Source organism: Metopolophium dirhodum, chromosome 3 (genome assembly GCF_019925205.1).
Source record: "Metopolophium dirhodum isolate CAU chromosome 3, ASM1992520v1, whole genome shotgun sequence".
NCBI classification, from domain to species: Eukaryota; Metazoa; Arthropoda; class Insecta; order Hemiptera; family Aphididae; genus Metopolophium; species Metopolophium dirhodum.
The window spans coordinates 26,288,312-26,307,714 of record NC_083562.1 but is presented as its reverse complement, the minus strand read 5'-3'; the positions used below and the strand labels follow the sequence as shown (position 1 = coordinate 26,307,714).

The 19,403-nt window shown below is 28.3% G+C and overlaps 3 protein-coding genes across 6 annotated transcripts in view; 1 reads left to right on the top strand and 2 right to left on the bottom strand.

Annotated features, from left to right (window-relative positions):
• The first annotated feature begins 133 nt into the window (after positions 1-133).
• On the top strand, positions 134-15,262 carry LOC132940398 (flotillin-2). Its single transcript, XM_061007989.1, has 4 exons — positions 134-627; positions 13,773-13,867; positions 13,959-14,728; positions 14,800-15,262. The coding sequence occupies exons 1-4, from the start codon at positions 579-581 to the stop codon at positions 15,158-15,160; spliced, it is 1,275 nt and encodes a 424-aa protein (XP_060863972.1). The 5' UTR covers positions 134-578; the 3' UTR covers positions 15,161-15,262.
• Positions 495-5,702, bottom strand: LOC132940397 (glucose dehydrogenase [FAD, quinone]-like). The gene is made up of 3 exons (XM_061007988.1): positions 4,791-5,702; positions 2,116-2,431; positions 495-1,414 (listed from the first exon to the last, which is right to left on the bottom strand). The coding sequence occupies exons 1-3, from the start codon at positions 5,526-5,528 to the stop codon at positions 726-728; spliced, it is 1,743 nt and encodes a 580-aa protein (XP_060863971.1). The 5' UTR covers positions 5,529-5,702; the 3' UTR covers positions 495-725.
• LOC132940396 (glucose dehydrogenase [FAD, quinone]-like) overlaps positions 11,809-19,403 on the bottom strand; it is a 25,553-nt gene continuing 17,958 nt past the window's right edge. For all 4 annotated transcript variants that reach the window (XM_061007984.1, XM_061007985.1, XM_061007986.1 and 1 more), the window contains exons 2-5: positions 17,971-18,261; positions 17,195-17,336; positions 13,619-13,747; positions 11,809-13,553 (exon numbers count right to left, since the gene is read on the bottom strand). In XM_061007984.1, the coding sequence (XP_060863967.1) occupies positions 12,196-13,553; positions 13,619-13,747; positions 17,195-17,336; positions 17,971-18,201 (1,860 nt within the window). In that variant the 5' untranslated portion in view covers positions 18,202-18,261 and the 3' untranslated portion in view covers positions 11,809-12,195. The remainder of the gene's footprint in view (positions 13,554-13,618; positions 13,748-17,194; positions 17,337-17,970; positions 18,262-19,403) is intronic.

The following is a 19,403-nucleotide window of genomic DNA, read 5'->3' as shown; positions in this document are numbered from 1 at the left end:
TCACAGTGGTACCGTAGATTCATATTTCAGAAATGTTTTATTTAATCTGTGATGTTATTATATTTCATATGCAGTAACACTGGCGTCGGCATTCGGCGTCGGCTGGAATGTTTTGAATAAATAATAATAACATGCCAATCGCCAATGTTTAATGTTATATTGTTATCTACTTAGTACAGTATACCGAATTTAGATGATACATAGTTGATACTTGTTTAAAATGTCAATAACTATTCAATAATATTTAATTTCTTTCTTCTTTTTATATTTCTTTGACACGCAATTGTGTATAATATATTTTTAATTCCTGATCAATTTTTCATATTGTTTATTACATATTAAAATTTTTATTATTAATTATTGCCTATTGGTCACCATTACTAATAAGTAATAATAATCAAATGGTTTTTTTTTTCAGTTTCTTTGTGAAATAATTGTAGTGAATAGTCATTAAAGATTAAAGTTGATTTCTAAGACAGAACAAAAACACGTAATTTGATCAAATATATTAAATTGTTGTATTTATGGTTGTATTTAAAGAAACATAAAATAATTTATCAATAAATAATAACAAAAAAATGGGACAAATACACACTGTTGGACCAAACAAAGCTCTAATTGTTTCTGGTAAGTAATGACATTTTCATGTACTTGTATCTACGTTGGTATAATATTATTTGAAGTATAAATAAATTAATAAATTAATAAATAGTTAGTTAAATTTTTCATTGGCTCTGTGACCAATAACTGCGAATCATGTCTGCCGCTTTTTCACCAACCATTAAAGTAGGGGCGTAAAGATGTGCACTAGGAATATGAGGAAGTACTGAACTGTCTACTACTCTTAATCCTTGAATACCAATTACTTGTAATTTATTGTTTACAACATCGCCCATCCTGCACGTACTGCATTGATGATGATATGTATTTGTCAAGTGTTTTGATAAACACACCCAATAATCATCCGATCTAAATACTACGTGGTTACAATTTGGGTATGGTTCTGGGTTAAGTTTGGCTGCCAAATCTTTAAATGCTTGTGTTTCTTCTACCAATTTAACTGCATACTTAAGCGCATATACATTGTCTTCTAGATCAGTATTACTGTCATAATAACCATAAGACATGATGGGTGGATGCAATGAGTTATTACTTTTCAAAGTTACGCATCCACGCGCATCTGGTTGTAATAACAAAGTAGCCATGAGGAACGCATTTGGTTTTTCCGTTAAAGGAGCAAATATTAATTCAATCTCTTTGCCGGATGGTGATCTTATATAACCTAAACCATCTGCCCCCATTGGTACCGTAAGTGGTCCTCGCCCATATTTGAACCATTCTTCAAATAAATGAATATTTGATATAGTTTCCTTGTTGAGTGATGGACCTGTTTGATTTACTATGAATTCCAATGCTAAACAATAAATAATACAATATTTTCATTAAATATTTATACATTTTCTGAATTATAAAAAATCTAGATTAATTTGGAAATTGTTTTAACATATTGGTATTTTACTATTTTTTGTATGTTTATTCTAAGGGAGCAAAATGTGTTCACACAATCACACACAATTACTTTGTGAATTATTGCAAACAAATTAATTGCAAATTAGTTAATTAATTAGTTTTATATTTTGCATACTTTTGTTTGTTAGATTATATCACACAAATGAAAAACATACTATAAATTAAAAGTTTAAATTTTCATTTTTCAGTCCTTCATGGGCAGATACCTATGTAAAATGTACAAAAAAAAAAAATTGAAACTAGTATTTCAACCAACTTATTACTTATATACTTTAACTTTTATAGTTTAACTTAAATATTATCCTACTGAGATAATAATATGTTGTAAGACTAAGAAATCAAATGTCAATTGAGATCGATAATCAAATAATTTTTTGTTTCTTATTTAAATATGGTGTGGATTTTTAACTCGATTTATGCAAGTTCAACTCTCTTTTAAGATTGTTCGAGTATATACGGATATTAGTTATATTAGTCAATAATAAAATAAGCATAACTGTTTAACTTTTATGAAAAAAAATATTAAAACAATTTAAAAATTAAAGTAGCATGTTGTTAGGTATAAAAATAATAATGTGAATATACCGACTGTGCCATAGTGTTCTTGTAAATTTTGTCCTACTGGTAAATCTTGAATTACTGGAATACCAAGATTATTTAAGTGATCTTTTGGTCCAACTCCTGACAACATAAGTAATTGTGGAGAGTTTATTGCTCCGGCAGATAAAATAACTTCTTTTTTAACATATACTGTTCTATGTTTTCCTTTTTTAATAAATTCTACTCCTGTCGCTTTTTTAGTCTTTGGATCAATAAGTATTCTTGTTACATGACTGAATATAGCCACGTGAAGATTTTGTCGATTTTTGACTGGGCGAATATAGGCTTTAGATGCACTTACCTATACAACAAAAATGATTCATTTAACAGAAACCAATTATTGTAAAAACAAATAATTAGATGTAATAGGTATAAGAGTTTATCAATGTTTTGTCCCCGTCTATTATTAAGATAGGACATTTGGCCCTCGGGAGTTATTTACCTACCCATAGGATGTTTGGCCCCCGATATTTTAAATCACTACATTTAAATGGCTTTTTTTTATTTAAAATTTCAATTATTTTTAAAAAACGTACAGTTTTAATATAATTTATATTGATATGTGGGGTTGGCCACAACATTTAAATTTGATTTAATAAAACTAATAATTTTTTCAAAATATTATTTTTGGGAATTTCCTAACATGAGTAATGAGTAGATTATATAATTATATAATTTTCACAATTTTTGTCATACTTTTAAGTAGCATAATTTTTTTTTACTTAATATAATAATTGTTCCTAAATTATTATTATTGTTATTATTATTTTGTTTGTGAAATTACCAATTTTGTTTGTGTTGTTCGGCGACAAAGACGACGACGATAATATTAACTTCAGGGGGCCGAATGTCCTATCTTAATAATAGACAGGGACCATATGTTCGTGGACTCGTGTTTTTATGGGGACGAAGCGGCGGGGTGAAATGTTGCGATTCGTATATATATTATGTTGATTTTATAGGTTTATAATTTATAAATATAGAAATAGTTACTTATATAGTAACTTATGTTAACATTGTAAATTGTTCAATTAAACTCAAATTTGCTTAAATGTCTAGTCAGAGATAGGAGTATAAAAGAGTACAAAAAAATTATGAATTTTAACAGATTTTTGAATAATTCATTATTGATGTATCTCAATTTTCAAGTACAGTACCTATAACTAGAATTTTTAATCATTGATTATTAAATATTATTTATTAACATAAATTATAATTGTATTGCCACGCATGTAATAACATTATTTTTTTTTATTATTAAATTCAATATTATAGTTACCGATTGATATAAATTTTTTAAAATACTACCTAGTTAAAGATTTAAGATGAACAATGGGCATTTATTTTATAAAAAATATTAAAATAATCAAAAATTAGTCAAAACATAGGTATTACCTGTAATTATATGATAAACATGCATGTGACATAAGGATAAACAATTTTATCAGTTATAATTTTTGTATTTTAGTTGAAAAAAAAAAATTAAATTATAATTAAGTTTAAACTAATTCAAATAAAAAAAAAACAATGCTTAGTATATTGATAGACGACATAACACATAACTTTACCCTGTATCAAAAGAGAACAGTCACTATTTACACATAGTGAATGATTTGATTGACGCTTCAAGAACCACGTTATCGCGTTAGTGATAGATATGCAGCACTGACAAAAATACAGTGTAATGAATAATAATATACACTAACAGTGCTCAAAATGGACCGGAACGCACCGGAATGGTGAAAAATATTAAAAATACATTAGCTCATTTTTTTTTATAAGCATTAAAGTTCGAATTTTGACAAAATTTATCAAATTTAAAATGTAATAATTATTTTGTAGTTAAAAGTTTATAAAATGTTCAACTTTTATAGCTAAGGATTGAAAATTTAAGACAAGGTTCCACGTAAATAGGTTGTATAAATTTCTTTATTCACAATAATATTATCAAATATACTTGGTAATGTCATAGGCTGACTGAACGTTTTCGTTTAGAATCATTTTTCTTATACAATGATATTATATCATTGAATTCAAATTTAACACCATCCATTACAGTGATCCACTTGTAACCTACTGTACAGCTGAGTGACATCCACTTACCACCTTTTTTAAGTTAAAAATTACTCATATTATTTGTATCTATTTAACTAATTATATTGTATTGTAAGTAAACACAAATTAAAATAATATTATAATCCGCATATTAATTTTATGAGTGTTCCGATTCGTAACATTTTCCATTTCGAGCACTGTACATTAGTGTTTACACTATATATTATAAATTAGGTGACCGTTATCATTCAATTTTGAATAAATAAATCAGTTATAAATTATAATTTATCATACATAATATTTATCTGGTAAAGCAATAGTGGCAATAGTGACAGCTATAAGTACTTGGAATATCGTAATTCATAATCATATACATTTTTAAATAATATTTAAGTTTATTTTTTTATGTTATATATTGCAGGGATTATGTGATTAATATGTGGGTTTAATGGCAAGAGTGGTAGTTGTTAAAAAAATGTTTCCCCTTAGCTCCTTGTTAGTTGTTGGTTCAGAACTTATAAGTGTAAAATACATTGTTTATGACTACATTTCCAATAAAGTTAGTATGTTGATTGTTATTTTTATTAATAATTAATTGGACTTACTCTGTGTCCATTTAGAGTTGTGACTTGTAAACGTGATACTCCATTTTCCGGATTTACTGTAAAGTCAATATTTTTATTTAATCCTAATTCTCCACCAGCTTCTATAAATTTGTCAGCGAGTGGTGAATGATATCTAACTCTTTCAACATGTAAATTTCCTTTTTGTGAATGAAAAGGTGAATTTTGATATTCTGGTACTGAATTGTTTTCAGATTTTAAAAAATATGGCAATACATCATTGTAAGCCCACCCATCATTTCCAAGTGCTGCAATTGTATCATAATCTTCTTTTTTTCCTCTTGTGTAAAACATGGCATTTATAATTGATGATCCTCCCATGCCTTTTCCTTTTGGCCATGGACAACGATTATTTTTAAAACCTAGACAACCGTTTTTGACTGGTTCAGCGGTATAACCCCAATTATAGTCTGTTGCTTCTAAAAACCCCGTTGCTCCTGGTATATCTGTATATACAGATTCATCTTGACCAGCTTCCAATAATAGTACTGACCAATTTGACTGTTCAGATAAACGGTTTGCAACGACACTGCCTCCTGGACCTGCTCCGATGACAATAAAATCATACTCTCGTAATATTGGTTTATTACCTAAAAAAGTATTTTCCCTAAAAGGAATTCCTTGTTGTAGATACTGTCCATAAATTGACTGGAATAATTCCACAAGTATTGAAGATGTAGATGAAATAAAAAATACAAATATTATAACAATGATTTTCATTATGAATCAAGAGTCAGTGTACTTGGCCATGGACAACAACGAATGTCAGTGTCAAATCATTCAAACAATACTGTTATTTTAGGTCAATATCCCCACTATATATACTTTTTATTCAATGTTTGCAAATATACTGTTACTCCTACTGAACGTGATCAAGTGATATCTTATATCATTCCATATAATTTACTGGTTAAAGATGTAAAATGTGGTAGGTTAATGAACTTTCAATACAGGTTATTTGGCATAATTTTTTTCATATAAGCACGTAAGGAACCCAACTAACAAACAATTATTGTAATATTTAAACTTATTAATTTCCTTAAATATATATGGAACAAAGTTACTTAATTATTTGATTACATGTATTGAATTTTTACTAGTTTAGATCTTTTGAATATTTAATAAAATAAATATAAAAGTAAAAAAGGTGGGTAAGTGGATGTTGCTTTGCTGTACAGTAGGTTACAAGTGGGTCACTGTAATGGATGGTGTTAAATTTGAATTCAATGATATAATATTATTGTATAAGAAAAACGATTCTGAGCGAAAACGGTCAGTCAGCCTATGATATTACCAAGTATAATTGATGATATTATTGTGAATAAATTAATTTATATAACCTATTTACGGTATAAATTTTTAACTACAAAATAATTTTTAAATTTAAAATTTGATAAATTTTGTCAAAATTTGAACTTTAAATGCTTATAAAAAAAATTGTGCCTATGTATTTTTAATATTTTTCTAGTGCTATTAGAACGATATATCAGGAGCCTTATATTAAATTTTTACGCTTTTTTACCCAACAAATAACATTTTATTGATATTTATAGAAAAAAAAACTAAAAAAATTGAAAACTGACCATGTCCGTAAACAGCTCAAAAAGAGTCAAATTATTTTCAAAATGTTATCGTGTATAGAAAATGCTAATACAAACATTCAGTGAAATTTTCAAGTATCTACAGTCATACGTTTTTTAATTACAACAAAATAAGAAAATCGTTACATGGGATATCAAATGAATATCAATATTGTAAAAATATGAATTTCAAACGCTCATAAAAATTTAATTTGACTTTCTTGTAGACATTTTTTTTTTTGATAAAGGTAGACAAACTTATGAATAATCTTGTATTACATTTTCAAATCTTGGATTTAAAAAGAAAAATTTTTATGAATTCTCAACTCAAAATAATTTGTTAATTTTCGTGATTTTTCAGTATTTTGTCAATATTTGAACTTTAAATGCTTATAAATAAAAACTGTGAATAAGGATTTTTAATATTTTTCAAATGTCATAGTAACAACTTAATAGGAGCTTTGTGTTAAAGCTTTTTTCCCAACAGATAAAATTTTATTGATATTTATAGAAAAAAAACTAAAAAAATGGAAACTAAAAATGTCCGTAAACAGCTCCAAATAAGTCAAAATATTAGGAAAATGTTATGGTGTATAGAAAATGCTAATATAAACATTCAGTCAAAATTGCATGTATCTTTCACGGTCATTTGTTTTAGAGTTGTTCCAAAATCATTTCTCAAAAACAGATTTTGCGTAAAAATTCCTGTTTTCCTTAATTTTTCTTTTGTTTTTCACGTCGCGTTTGAAAACTACTTTTACTTTTGACCCCCCCCCCCCCTAAGTACCAACTAGATTCACTTTCCTATCAGAAAAGTTACTGTTGAAGAAAATCCAAGCTTTTTTACTGTCCTAAAAGGTGATGACAGACACAAAAGAAATTTAAAAAAAAAAAACACACATCATTGTAAAATCAATACATTCATCGCTTCGCTCAGAATCTAAAATTCTCAGTATTTTTTAAAAGCATAAAGTAAAACAACAAAAAATTAAGAAAAAACTGAGTTTTTATACGCAAAACTTGTTTTCAAAAAAATCGATTTTGATTTTTGGTGTAGGTAATTAAAAAAAAAATAACGTTAGATAAATTACATTTTCACTGTATGTACTGCAAGAGTAATACAAGGTTCCTCATAAGTTGTTGTAAGTAATAGTTGAGTGTTAATCCACAATATTTTTTTATGAGCGAATTTAGAGTTTTTAAAATTTTATCAAAATCACAAAAATTTGCAAACTATATTGTGTTAGAAATTGATAAACAAAATGTCTATGTACGTACATCTAAGATTTCAAAATTTAACACGATGTTCTCAATATGTTTTACTAAATTTACCAAAAAATAAATTTTACCAGAAGATCAAATTAATTTTTTACGAGCGTTTAAATTAGACATTTAATATATGTAAATGAACAAATTTTCATAGAACTATTTACTTTTTTGTTGTAATTCAAAAACTATTAAGAGGATGCTATATCCGCATGTGTTTTCTCCGTCTTACAATTATAACAACATAGCAAAAACAGTTTTGCGTTGGATAACTTTACTCCTTCTATATTTACTAATCATAGTAGAATTACCAAAATTCCACAATGCATGGGTATTGGGTAAGAACTATATCTGTGTTATAGTGTTTTAATTTTTTTGTTTGCACTTATCAATAATTTTTAATAACTAAATGAAAATTTAAAAAAAACCTAATGCCTCAAACTGATAAATTTAACTGTATTTAATATGTTCTCTAAATAATAAAAAAAGCTACGACATCGATAAAGTTCTTCCCTATGCGTTATGGAATTTTGGTAATTCTACTATACATATAGAGGGAGTAAAAAGTTGTCCAGCACAAAATAGTTTTTGCTATGTTGTACATTTGTATGATTGCGACATCAAATACAGGCTTCCTCTTAACCGTAGATAGTTGAAATCAATCATTTTTTATACATGATAAAATTTTCAAATAATTTTGAACTATTTTAAGACATTTTCAATTTTTGGATTCTGAACGGAGCGAAAAAATATATTGTATTTACAATGTTTTTTTTTCTGTTTGTCATCCGCATTTAGGGTAGTAAAATGCTTTGATATTCGTGATCAACATCTTTTTTAATAGAAAAGTGAATCTAGTTGGTACTTTTGAGAGGTCAAAATTTAAAATTCCAAGTAGTATTATAAAGTGCCGAGAAAAAAGTGGTAATTTTTACGCAAACCCAATTTTAGTAAAAATAAATTTTTTTGTTGGTTTAACTCAAAAACTGATAACTGTAGACTCTTAAAATGTTTACCAAAGCTCTATATGTTAGCATTTTCCATGAATGGTGATTCTGAGCTATTTATAGCTATGTTAATTTTACAATTTTGTTGATATATTGACTCTTTTTCAGCTAGTTTTTTAAAATTTTTCACTCAGTAAAAAGCTCGAAAATAAAATGCAAGGTTCCTTATAAGTTTCATTAATGGAAGTTCAAAAATATTAAAAATAAATAAGCATGATGATTTTTTTTTGCAATTAAAGTTCAAATTTTGACAAAATTTCGAAAATGTTCAAACTATTTTTCAGTTAGAATATCACAAATATTTTTCTTTTCAACAACTTACATAGTTATTTTAATAAAAGATCCCCCATCATTTGTTTTACCTTAAATAAAAAAAAAATTTACCGGAAAGTAACATTAATTTTAAATTTTTTAAAAAATGTATAAGCCCTTGAAATCTTTTTAAAAAAAGAGAAAAAGTAAACATTTGAATTTCAATTATATTTTAATGGAAGTTTGTGTTACCAATGGCACTCAAACTACATTATGTATAATGATTGCGGATCTATATTATTAGAAATCATATAATATTCAACACCTATAGGTAATATGCCCTGTTAAATTTAAAATTATTGATGATTAATATAGGTAACTACAACCTACTTGACATTAAAAACATTTTCTAACCAGACCGAAGCAGTAGTCGACCACATTTCAATGTCAGTTTTCCATTTAAGCGGCCCAATATATTTTTATCCAGTAAAGTTAATATGAGTATAGCCAGTATAGGTACCTAATGTTTTACACTTTTACCTTTCATTAGCATAATAATTGCTAGTCGGTCATGATCCAATCTCTTCTATATCGAACTACCATAACATTTAAAATCTTACAGTAGAGAGTAAATTGTGAAGTTAATTAAGCTATATTTAATAATTTAAAAATTAAAAAGGTTGGAAAGTGGATACCGCTCTGCTGTACAGTTAGGGTCACTGTAATGGATGTGCTAAATTTTAATTCAATGGTAAATCATTACATACGAAAAACGATTCTGAGCGAAGACGAGCTGTCAGCCTATATTACATACTATAACTTATGATATTAACTATTGCTATACTTAAATAATTCAGTTTTCTATTAGTAATACAGTACAAAACTAATTTTAGCCTATAACATTGTATTTGTATATACAATATGTGGGCATATACGATATACCTACCTATATATTTTAAAAATGTTTGGTTTTATTAAGAACTACTTTCTAGGAATCTTGTATTAAATGCATTAAATTTCAAGCCTTACCTATACAAATTAATTTGTTCAATTAGACATTTTATACATTTTTAACTAAAAAATAATTTACAAATTTTCGTTATTTTGACAAATTTTGTCAACATTTGAGCGCTTTAAACGCTTTAAAAAAACTGTGCCTATGTATTTTTAAATTTCTAAAAGAACAACTTATGGGATCTTATATTTGATTTACAAGATTTTTGACAACTAACCTAACATTTTTAACAACACATTAAATAAATTCAAACATGTTAAATGCCAGTATATAGATAGCTTAGTTTACAAATCGCTAGTCCAGCGCAAGTTTCTCAGCTTCGCTGGGTTTAAGTTGAATATCGTTCATCCACCTCATGACTGTGCCCCGGTGCTCCATAACTTGAACCTATACTATCTCTGACCGTTCGCCGTATTCCTCGTGACTTAACCTTTCTTCAGAATATCAAAATTAAATGTGGTAAAATAGATTCTATTCTCGCCTTCAACATATTAGCTTTAGAGTCCCTGCGCACCCTACCCGTAACATTGCTCCGTTTACTGTGCTTACGATTATGTGCTACTGATTAGTGATTACCTGAATAATAAACCTCTCACTCGTTGTATGAGGCAGGCCAATCTAGACACCTCCTTCGCCTACTCTAATGGATTATGTTGCTTTCACCAAATTATTCATTTTTTAAAATTTTTTATCTTGTATTCATTTATTAAATATTATTACTGCTAAATGTAAATAGCAAATACTATATTATATCTTAAACGGACTTTCTCCCGTCAAGTTTAAATGTCTAAATAAATTATTTATTTATTTAGACATTTAAAATTTGCTTTTTCTATAAATGTTGATAAAAAAGTGTTTGGTCTAAAACTGTAAGATTGAATACCTATTACTTACCTATTACGTCCACCGTAAGATGTTTATACTTAAATTTAAAAAACTTAAGTGTAAATCTACAGTATTTTTTTTATGTGTGTTTGAATGTAAAATTTTAATTAAATTTGTTAAATCTCAAAAATTTGCAAATTATTTTATAGTTAAATTTAATTTCATAATATTTTTAATAGTCATACATAAAGCTTGAAATCTTAAAATATGGTTCCATATATAGGCACTGTAAAGTAACCTTAAATGTTATGTTGTGTATTTTTTTTTATAAGTTTAATTTTACAATAATTTATTAAGTGGTACGTATGCCGTACGGAGTAATCCTATTTTAACGTGAACAATAAAAAGTGTATTATTTTTTTTCTGTATGTAACCAATCTAAATCATCCTTATTATTACTTCTTCCCATAAAACTATAGGTAGGTACCTAAAGATTTTTTCAAATTCAAATTTCAGTTTTTAAGTGAGTTATGCGTGTAGGTATAATAAATGTAAATTAAAAATGCTCATAACTCTCAAAACTGAATTATCGTAAAAAAACTTTCAAAAAAACACAGATAATGTTTTTCTTATCAAGTTTCATAATAGGTTGATTCACTCTTAATGTTTACGCTAACGGCATAAAACGTGCATTTTTTAGTGTAAATTTGGTATGTTACGCGTCTGTAAGACGGATGAGACAACACATACGTGTGTGGCGTCCTCTTAATTATAATATATTAATATGGTACCTATTCTTGTATTCTTATTAATATTATAGCTACTACAGTAATAATATTACTATTAATCTCTAGAATCGATGATTGTCATTTGTCGATATTATGGTTCTATTGTTAGAATCGTATATGATTCACCGCTGATTAAAGACTATTTACATTTTTCTAGTAGCATCAAATCGTACCAGCCAGTTTTTTTGACGGGTATTATACAGTAATAATTAACATATACGTGTTATACCTCATTTCCAATACTATTAAAATAAATAAGACGAAAAATCTGTTTTATTTCAAACATTCAAACATACATTTTTGAACAGGGACCGTAAAATGTAGGTACCTAATTGATAAATATCTCAATATCTGTTTAAATTTTTTAGTCCATTAAGATTGTTAGATACATTTACTTTATTAACTTTGATTAGGCTCTTTAAATTATCTAAAAAAAATTGTAATGACTAACAAGTATAATATAAAAACATTTACCTATAAAATATAAATGCACCTAATATAAATATGTATATAATACAAAGCGTATCTTAAAACATTTACAATTAAACTAGAAATTATACACTATTTATAAAAAAAATTATTATTAATACGAAAATTTTATTTTATTTTTATCACAGACAATGGCCTACCTATTTTATTCTTAAATATCTAAGCTTAAATAATAATACCCCAATCTTCTTTAATTAGATCTGATCCTTTTTCAGCAATCATGATAGTTGGTGCATTAGTATGCGCGGATATAACTTCAGGCATGATTGAGGCATCAATAACTCTTAGGCCTTTCAACCCATGAACTCTTAACCTTGGGTCCACCACAGCTGTAGGATCTCCTAATGGTCCCATTTTACACGTTCCAGCCAAATGATATATAGTAAATGTCAGGTGTCTAGCTGCACACTTCCAATAATCGTCTGAGTCAAATTGGTTATGTTCACAACCTGGTATGGGCTCGTTCCATAATTTCGCATCAATACGTTTCATAGCATCCATTTGTGATAATTGTTCACTTTTTCTTACACCTGCCACTATTACATCTAGATCTCTTTCGTCAGAAAAATAATTTGGGTAAATCGCTGGATATCGAAATGGGTTACGGTCTTTTAATTCTATCCATCCTTTGCTTTTTGGTCTCATGATCATTGGAAATATCATGTATGTATTTTTTTGTTCTGTATTTTTAAAAACACTGTTGTACACGTTATCATTAATGCCAAATGATTTTTTAAGCGTTTCATCTGAGCTAACAGCGCCATTTATAAATAATAATTCAAGATCGGCATGACCATCAACATCGTTAGGACGATTCAAGTCGAAGAAAGCCAATGCTTCGGTTCCTCCGGGTATTGCTATAGGCCCTGTGTGATATTTTAGGAAATCATGCAGGTTATTGGGGTTTTCCAAAACCCTTTGTGTTTTAATTGAACTTGTATCGTTTACAATAAATGTTAAACCCCCTAAAGCCACATGATCCATTAGATTACGGCCTACGTGTAGATCGCGTAAAACATTTATACCTTTTGATATCAAGTGATCTTTTGGTCCGATCCCTGACAACATGAGTAATTGTGGAGAATTAATTGCTCCGGCTGAAATTATAACTTCTTTACGTGCAAAAACTCTATATTTTTTGTTTCCTCTGTAGTATTCTACTCCAATTGCTCTACGGCCAGTTGTATCAAACAGTATCCGAGTTACGTGACTTTTTTTTTTTATATATAAATTTTTTCGTTTGCGTATTGGGTGAAGAAACGCTACGTTGGTACTATGCCTTAATCCGTTTTTCATAGTCAATTGGTGAAAATTAAATCCTATTTGATTTTTTCCATTTAAATCTCTTACAGGATATCCAAGCTCATATCCTGACTGAACAAATGACTTTGCTAACCTACTCTTATATGGTGATTCTGATATTGAAAGGTAGCCTCCCTCTTGATGGAAACCATAATCTCGAAGAGTGATATTTGCATTTTCTGATTTAAGAAAATATTTAAATACTTCGTCTGCATCCCAGCCTAAAATATTTTCAATAAAATAAGTTTTATTTATAAAATATTTTATGTATAATTTTTAATCTTACCAACATTTCCTGCTTCAGCCCATCCATCATAATCTTTTTTGTGACCCCGGGTATATATCATATAGTTAAGTACGCTTGAACCTCCCATTACTTTACCTCTTGGAAAATTGCACTGCCTGTTTACATGACCTATAACATTACATTTTATTTTTAGGTGGGTTTTGTGGATCAACCAAAAGAACAACAGTTGTTGGTGGTTGGGCATGGGCTTGGTGGCTTATTACAGATGTTCAATATCTATCTCTTGAGGTAATTATAATAATAGGTTATAACTTATAATCGTGTAAATTATATTTATTTATTTAAATGTTATATTTATGTATATATATATATCTTTTAGGTTATGACTTTAAATCCTATGTGTGATACTGTTGAAACCGTTCATGGAGTTCCGTTAACTGTAACAGGAGTAGCTCAGTGTAAAATAATGAAAGCTGACGAACTTTTACAAACAGCATCTGAACAATTCCTTGGTCGAACTACCAATGACATTAAGTTAACTGTGCTTCAAACTCTAGAAGGTCATTTAAGAGCTATATTGGGTACTTTAACAGTCGAAGAAGTGTATAAAGATAGAGATCAATTTGCATCTCTTGTAAGAGAAGTAGCTGCGCCTGATGTTGGTCGTATGGGGATTGAGATATTATCATTCACAATAAAAGATGTTTTTGATGATGTTCAATATTTAACTTCACTTGGAAAATCACAAACTGCAGCAGTGAAGAGAGATGCAGATATTGGAGTTGCACTTGCCAACCGTGATGCAGGTATTAGAGAAGCTGAATGTGAAAAGTTGGCAATGGATGTAAAATACGGAACAGACACAAAAATTGAAGATAACTCAAGAATGTTTAAGCTTCAAAAAGCTATGTATGATATGGAAGTTAACACTGCAAAAGCTGAGGCACAGTTAGCATATGAATTACAAGCAGCCAAAATAAGGCAAAAAATCAGAAATGAAGAAATACAAATTGAAGTAGTTGAACGAAAGAAACAAATTGAAATTGAAGTACAGGAAGTTGAACGTAGAGAACGAGAACTGAATTCTACTGTTAGGCTGCCTGCTGAAGCTGAAAGTTATCGTGTTCAAGCAATTGCTGAGGGAAAAAGGTAAAATAATATTAATTTTTAATTTGAAAAAAATACAATGTCTCATATTTAATATTAATAATTTGTTTTAGAACTCAAACAGTTGAAGTCGCAACAGCTGAAGGTGAACGGATTAAGAAAATTGGGCTTGCTGAAGCATCAGCAATCGAAGCCGTTGGTAGAGCCGAGGCTCAAGGTATGATGTTGAAGGCAAATGTATTTAAACAATATGAAGAAGCAGCCGTTATGTCTTTAATTATGGATGCATTACCAAAAATTGCTGCTGAAATAGTCGCACCTTTGTCTAAAACTGAAGAAATTGTATTATTAAGTGGAAATAGTAATGTAACGGCAGAAGTTAACAGATTAGTTGGACAATTACCTCCAGCTGTTCAAGCTTTAACTGGCGTTGATTTAACTAAAGTCTTATCAAAAATGTCTGGGGTCAAATAGAATTTTTACATAGAATTGTTTTTACAATTTCTATTAAATTTTTTTATATTTTAAGTTTATTGTAACATGATCAAAAACTTATATAAGCTTCTAATTCCATTATCTTGGTTTGAAATATTCGTTATTATTTTTGCCATTTTATGGGTAGCCATAATAGTAAAATATTTAGTCATTGTATGTTACCCATTATATTTATTTTATTTTAATTTTGCTTGATCGGGTATATTTAACATTTTACTATATTTATTATTATTCTCTAGCTCTTAATTATTATCCTTTTACTTTTTCAACTTTCAACAAATGTAATTAAATTATCTATAAATGTGTTTATTATATATTTTTAATATGTGTATGTATATTTGTATTAACATTGAAGTTAGACATTATTGATAGACATTCCTATTGAATAATTCTAACTTATGTTTTTTGCTCAGCTAAGTGCCGTGTTGATTAAAATGTGTTGCACGGGGCTGTGAATTGTTACCAATTTCCTCTATAAAATAAATTTTATTTATATATTTATAATTTTTTTTTTTGACATTTAAGTATAAACAAAACAGTTTTTAACAAATTATACCATTGTAAAGCAATTTCACCCTTCCCATTAAATTAACACAGCACTAGCTTAGTATAATTTTGAATTTATTATCAAGTTAAATAAAACATATTTTTTATAAAGTTTTTCCAAATTTATACTGATAATTTATATATCAACAACTTTATCCTACAAATAAAGTTATGGAGTTTAAAAAATATTTCATTGTAATAGTAAATAATAATTATTTTCATAAATTGTATTTATTTTAATTTACAATTACTAGAAATTGTTATTAAAATTGTAGTTAAAAAAAACCATCAGTTGTAAGACAGCTACTAATATATTATATTTATTCGGAATAATACTACTTGACCGTTTTTTTTATTATCATAATAAGTTAAATAAAACAATTCTGAAAATGATTTGGTATTAATTGTAGGTATATGATAGAAAAAAGTAAACATTTACATGTGTATGTAAAATAAGGAGTTAATTAAGAATTAAGTATTACCATTGAGTATATTTTCTATATATACTCAATAGTATTACTGAGAATCATAATTATTAATTCTGGTCTCTTCATATAAACGGTTTTTCGTTGTTTTTATACTTGTAAAGGTTACATTTTATTAACATTAGTTGTATTTTTAGGGGTTTTGTATAGGCAAATTTAACGTCAGTTATTTTATTCAGCGTCATGCATCATGGTCGAAATACTTCCATAAAAACAATGTATTAGGGCGAATTCCTTATACTGTGTATGAGCGAGTATGATACAATATATAATAATATAAAAGATAACATTTTAAAGATTAAGACTAAGATAAAATATATTATATTACCTATATGATATTAACCTTAACTTAATAATTACGAATGGCAAAAATATCATAAGATGTTTTGCTCCAGAATTAAAAACGTGAATTTGTTATAGTGTTAGTGTTACTGTTATTAATTGTTACATATACCTAACAAATATGGATATTAAAGTTGAAAAAAAAATGTATTGCTAAACTGTATAAACGAAGCATTTTGATTGAAAATGACGTTTATAGTGGATCTAACCACTTGAAAAACAACTCACCCAAACACATTACAAATTACAATGTTTTAAATAACTCGTCCAAACGCATACCACTCATTTTATTAGGTATATCAATGATTTATCCAAGGATCGTGTTATCTCAGTTCATGATTTATTTATAGATTTGTGACAGTTTTGTGCATTTTTATAAAAAAAATGTATTGGTACCTTATATTAAATGATTGTGTATAATATAATACTGTCTTTGATTATGATGAGTGTGTACCATATAAGTTGACAATTTGATAAATTCATAAAATGTACTGTAGGCGTAGGATTTTCTTAACATAATTAATGTAATATGTATATAATATCTTAGTTTGTGGTAGGTTGTAGATACTAACTAAACACTGTTAAAGGTATACCTACTCTTTATCTATACACCGCTATTAATATATTATAATGTTATTACCTATACAATAACTATCGGAGGGCATTGTTTTGTATTTCCAATTAGCATCGGTGAACTGTAACATGTTGGCTAGCAGAGGGACGTCCATCACGAAATGTTCTTCTTCACCGGCTTCGATTAACAGTACATTCCACGCGTGCACCTAAAACAAGTAGGCGTACCATTGTTTCAGCTGTTGATTCGCATTATTATTTGTTGAGACGCAAACACCAAACTCTCGTCTGAAGCGCCATCATAGCAGTACAATATTATTATGTTAAGTTATTCAATAATAATATATTCGTACGTCATTGTAATCTAGCCTGACTGCCTGAGCATCTATTGTGATTTCCGATGATTCAAAATTCGATGAATGTGAGTGCCGATGACCACGATTAGGTCATTACTAACGAGCTAACATTCTATTTGATCAACTTACGTGGGCTGTTCGAATTTAACGTCATTCGTCTGAAGCACCTTTATATTTTACTACAAACTTAATTTTTAGTTGACCTACTTAGATTTTAAGTTTATTTTTATTTAATATGAACTTTCTGCCAAGGAACAATTACAGGTCGACAGTTAACAAATCATTTCTAAAATTATTCCAATAGTGTATATAGGATTTATTTAAATTTTTTTTATGGGGGGGTTGAACCCTTACCCACTCTCTCTACAACCCTATACATGCTATTGAAGCATTCGATAGTAAGGTAATGTAATACTGTACCTAGATGGCTAGTCAATATTTAAAATGTAAGAGGTGATTAATATTATCATGTGACATGTTCGCTTACTTCCGACAGACGATTGGCCAGTACTGCACCGGCAGAACCTGCGCCGACTATGATAAAATCATATTCGGTCAACTCGTACCGTTCGACTCGCGCCTGACGTTTCTCATAATTTACGCCATCTAATAGATAATTAATCAAGTCTTCGAAAAGTGGTGGATATTCTGTGGCTGTACCATCCAGTTGACTGATATATGCTGCAAACAGCAGACAGACGATGACCGGCTTCAACATTGGGTATCTGTTCGCAGATGGTCATTCGCATAAACCAAAGATCAGTAATTCCGTAAACACCTACAACATTATACACGAATCCAATGGTGGTTATTGGTTTTTTTTATACGAATTTCGTAATAGTTTGTTTTCAAAACCATGTGATTAAATAAACCAGTAAAATATATATTTTTTTTAGCGATTTCGTACATTATAACTTATATTATATACCTAGATACCTACTTAATACTTTTGTAGCTTGTTTTATACGGTTAATAATTTTTAATTTCCCACCACATAGTTTTATTATAAGGTACGTTACAGGCGGTAAAAGTAAAATTAATGATATGGCCAAAAGACGCCGCCCAAAACAAGCTCGTTAAACTTAACTTTATCTATACCTAATATAGGTTAATAAATAAACCCAACACAATATTGACCCGATAATCGGGCACAAAGTCGAGATGCATAGGGATATTTTATTCCCTTTGAGTTGTGTTGACATATTGACATTATGTAACTTGCACAGGGTGGTTCCTTAAGTAGGCACCTAGTTAAGACTCATTATCCCCAAAAATATTAGATTTGGAAATGATTTATTTTTACTCCATCAGCTAAAGTTTTTTTAAAAAATTTTTTTTTACCATTTTCACCGTCATCATAATATTTAAAGTATTTACTTTTTTTCAATGATAAAATATATACCTATAGTTTAAATTTCATATTTTGAAATATTTTTCTAAGCATTTTGATATATATAAGAATACAATTATTTCAAACGAACAGTTAATTACCTAGTTATAATTTATAAGTAGGTATTTATTAACTAATGTAGTAGGTAAGGACGTAAGGTACCTAAAGTGGTTAACCATTTCGCGGGCCCGGGGTATCCTGTGCCCTTTTCAACACTCTTATCAACTTTAAATAGTTACTTATAAGATATAACTATTTAACTGCTCGTTCGAAATTCGATTTGTATACATCAAATTTCTTGAAAAAATATTTTCAAACAGTTTTTTCGTTTCTAGATGGGTGTTGAATGTTAAATTATTACCCTATTCAGACTATATAACAGTTATATAACTTTAAAAGCAGGGTTTGAAACTGAAAATATTTTTTCCTATTTCGGGTTTTGGTATTTATTTTTACCGATTTTAATATTTTGTTTTGATTTCTGGTATTGATTTTTTTCGATTTCGGTTAGGTAACCTAACCTAACCTAA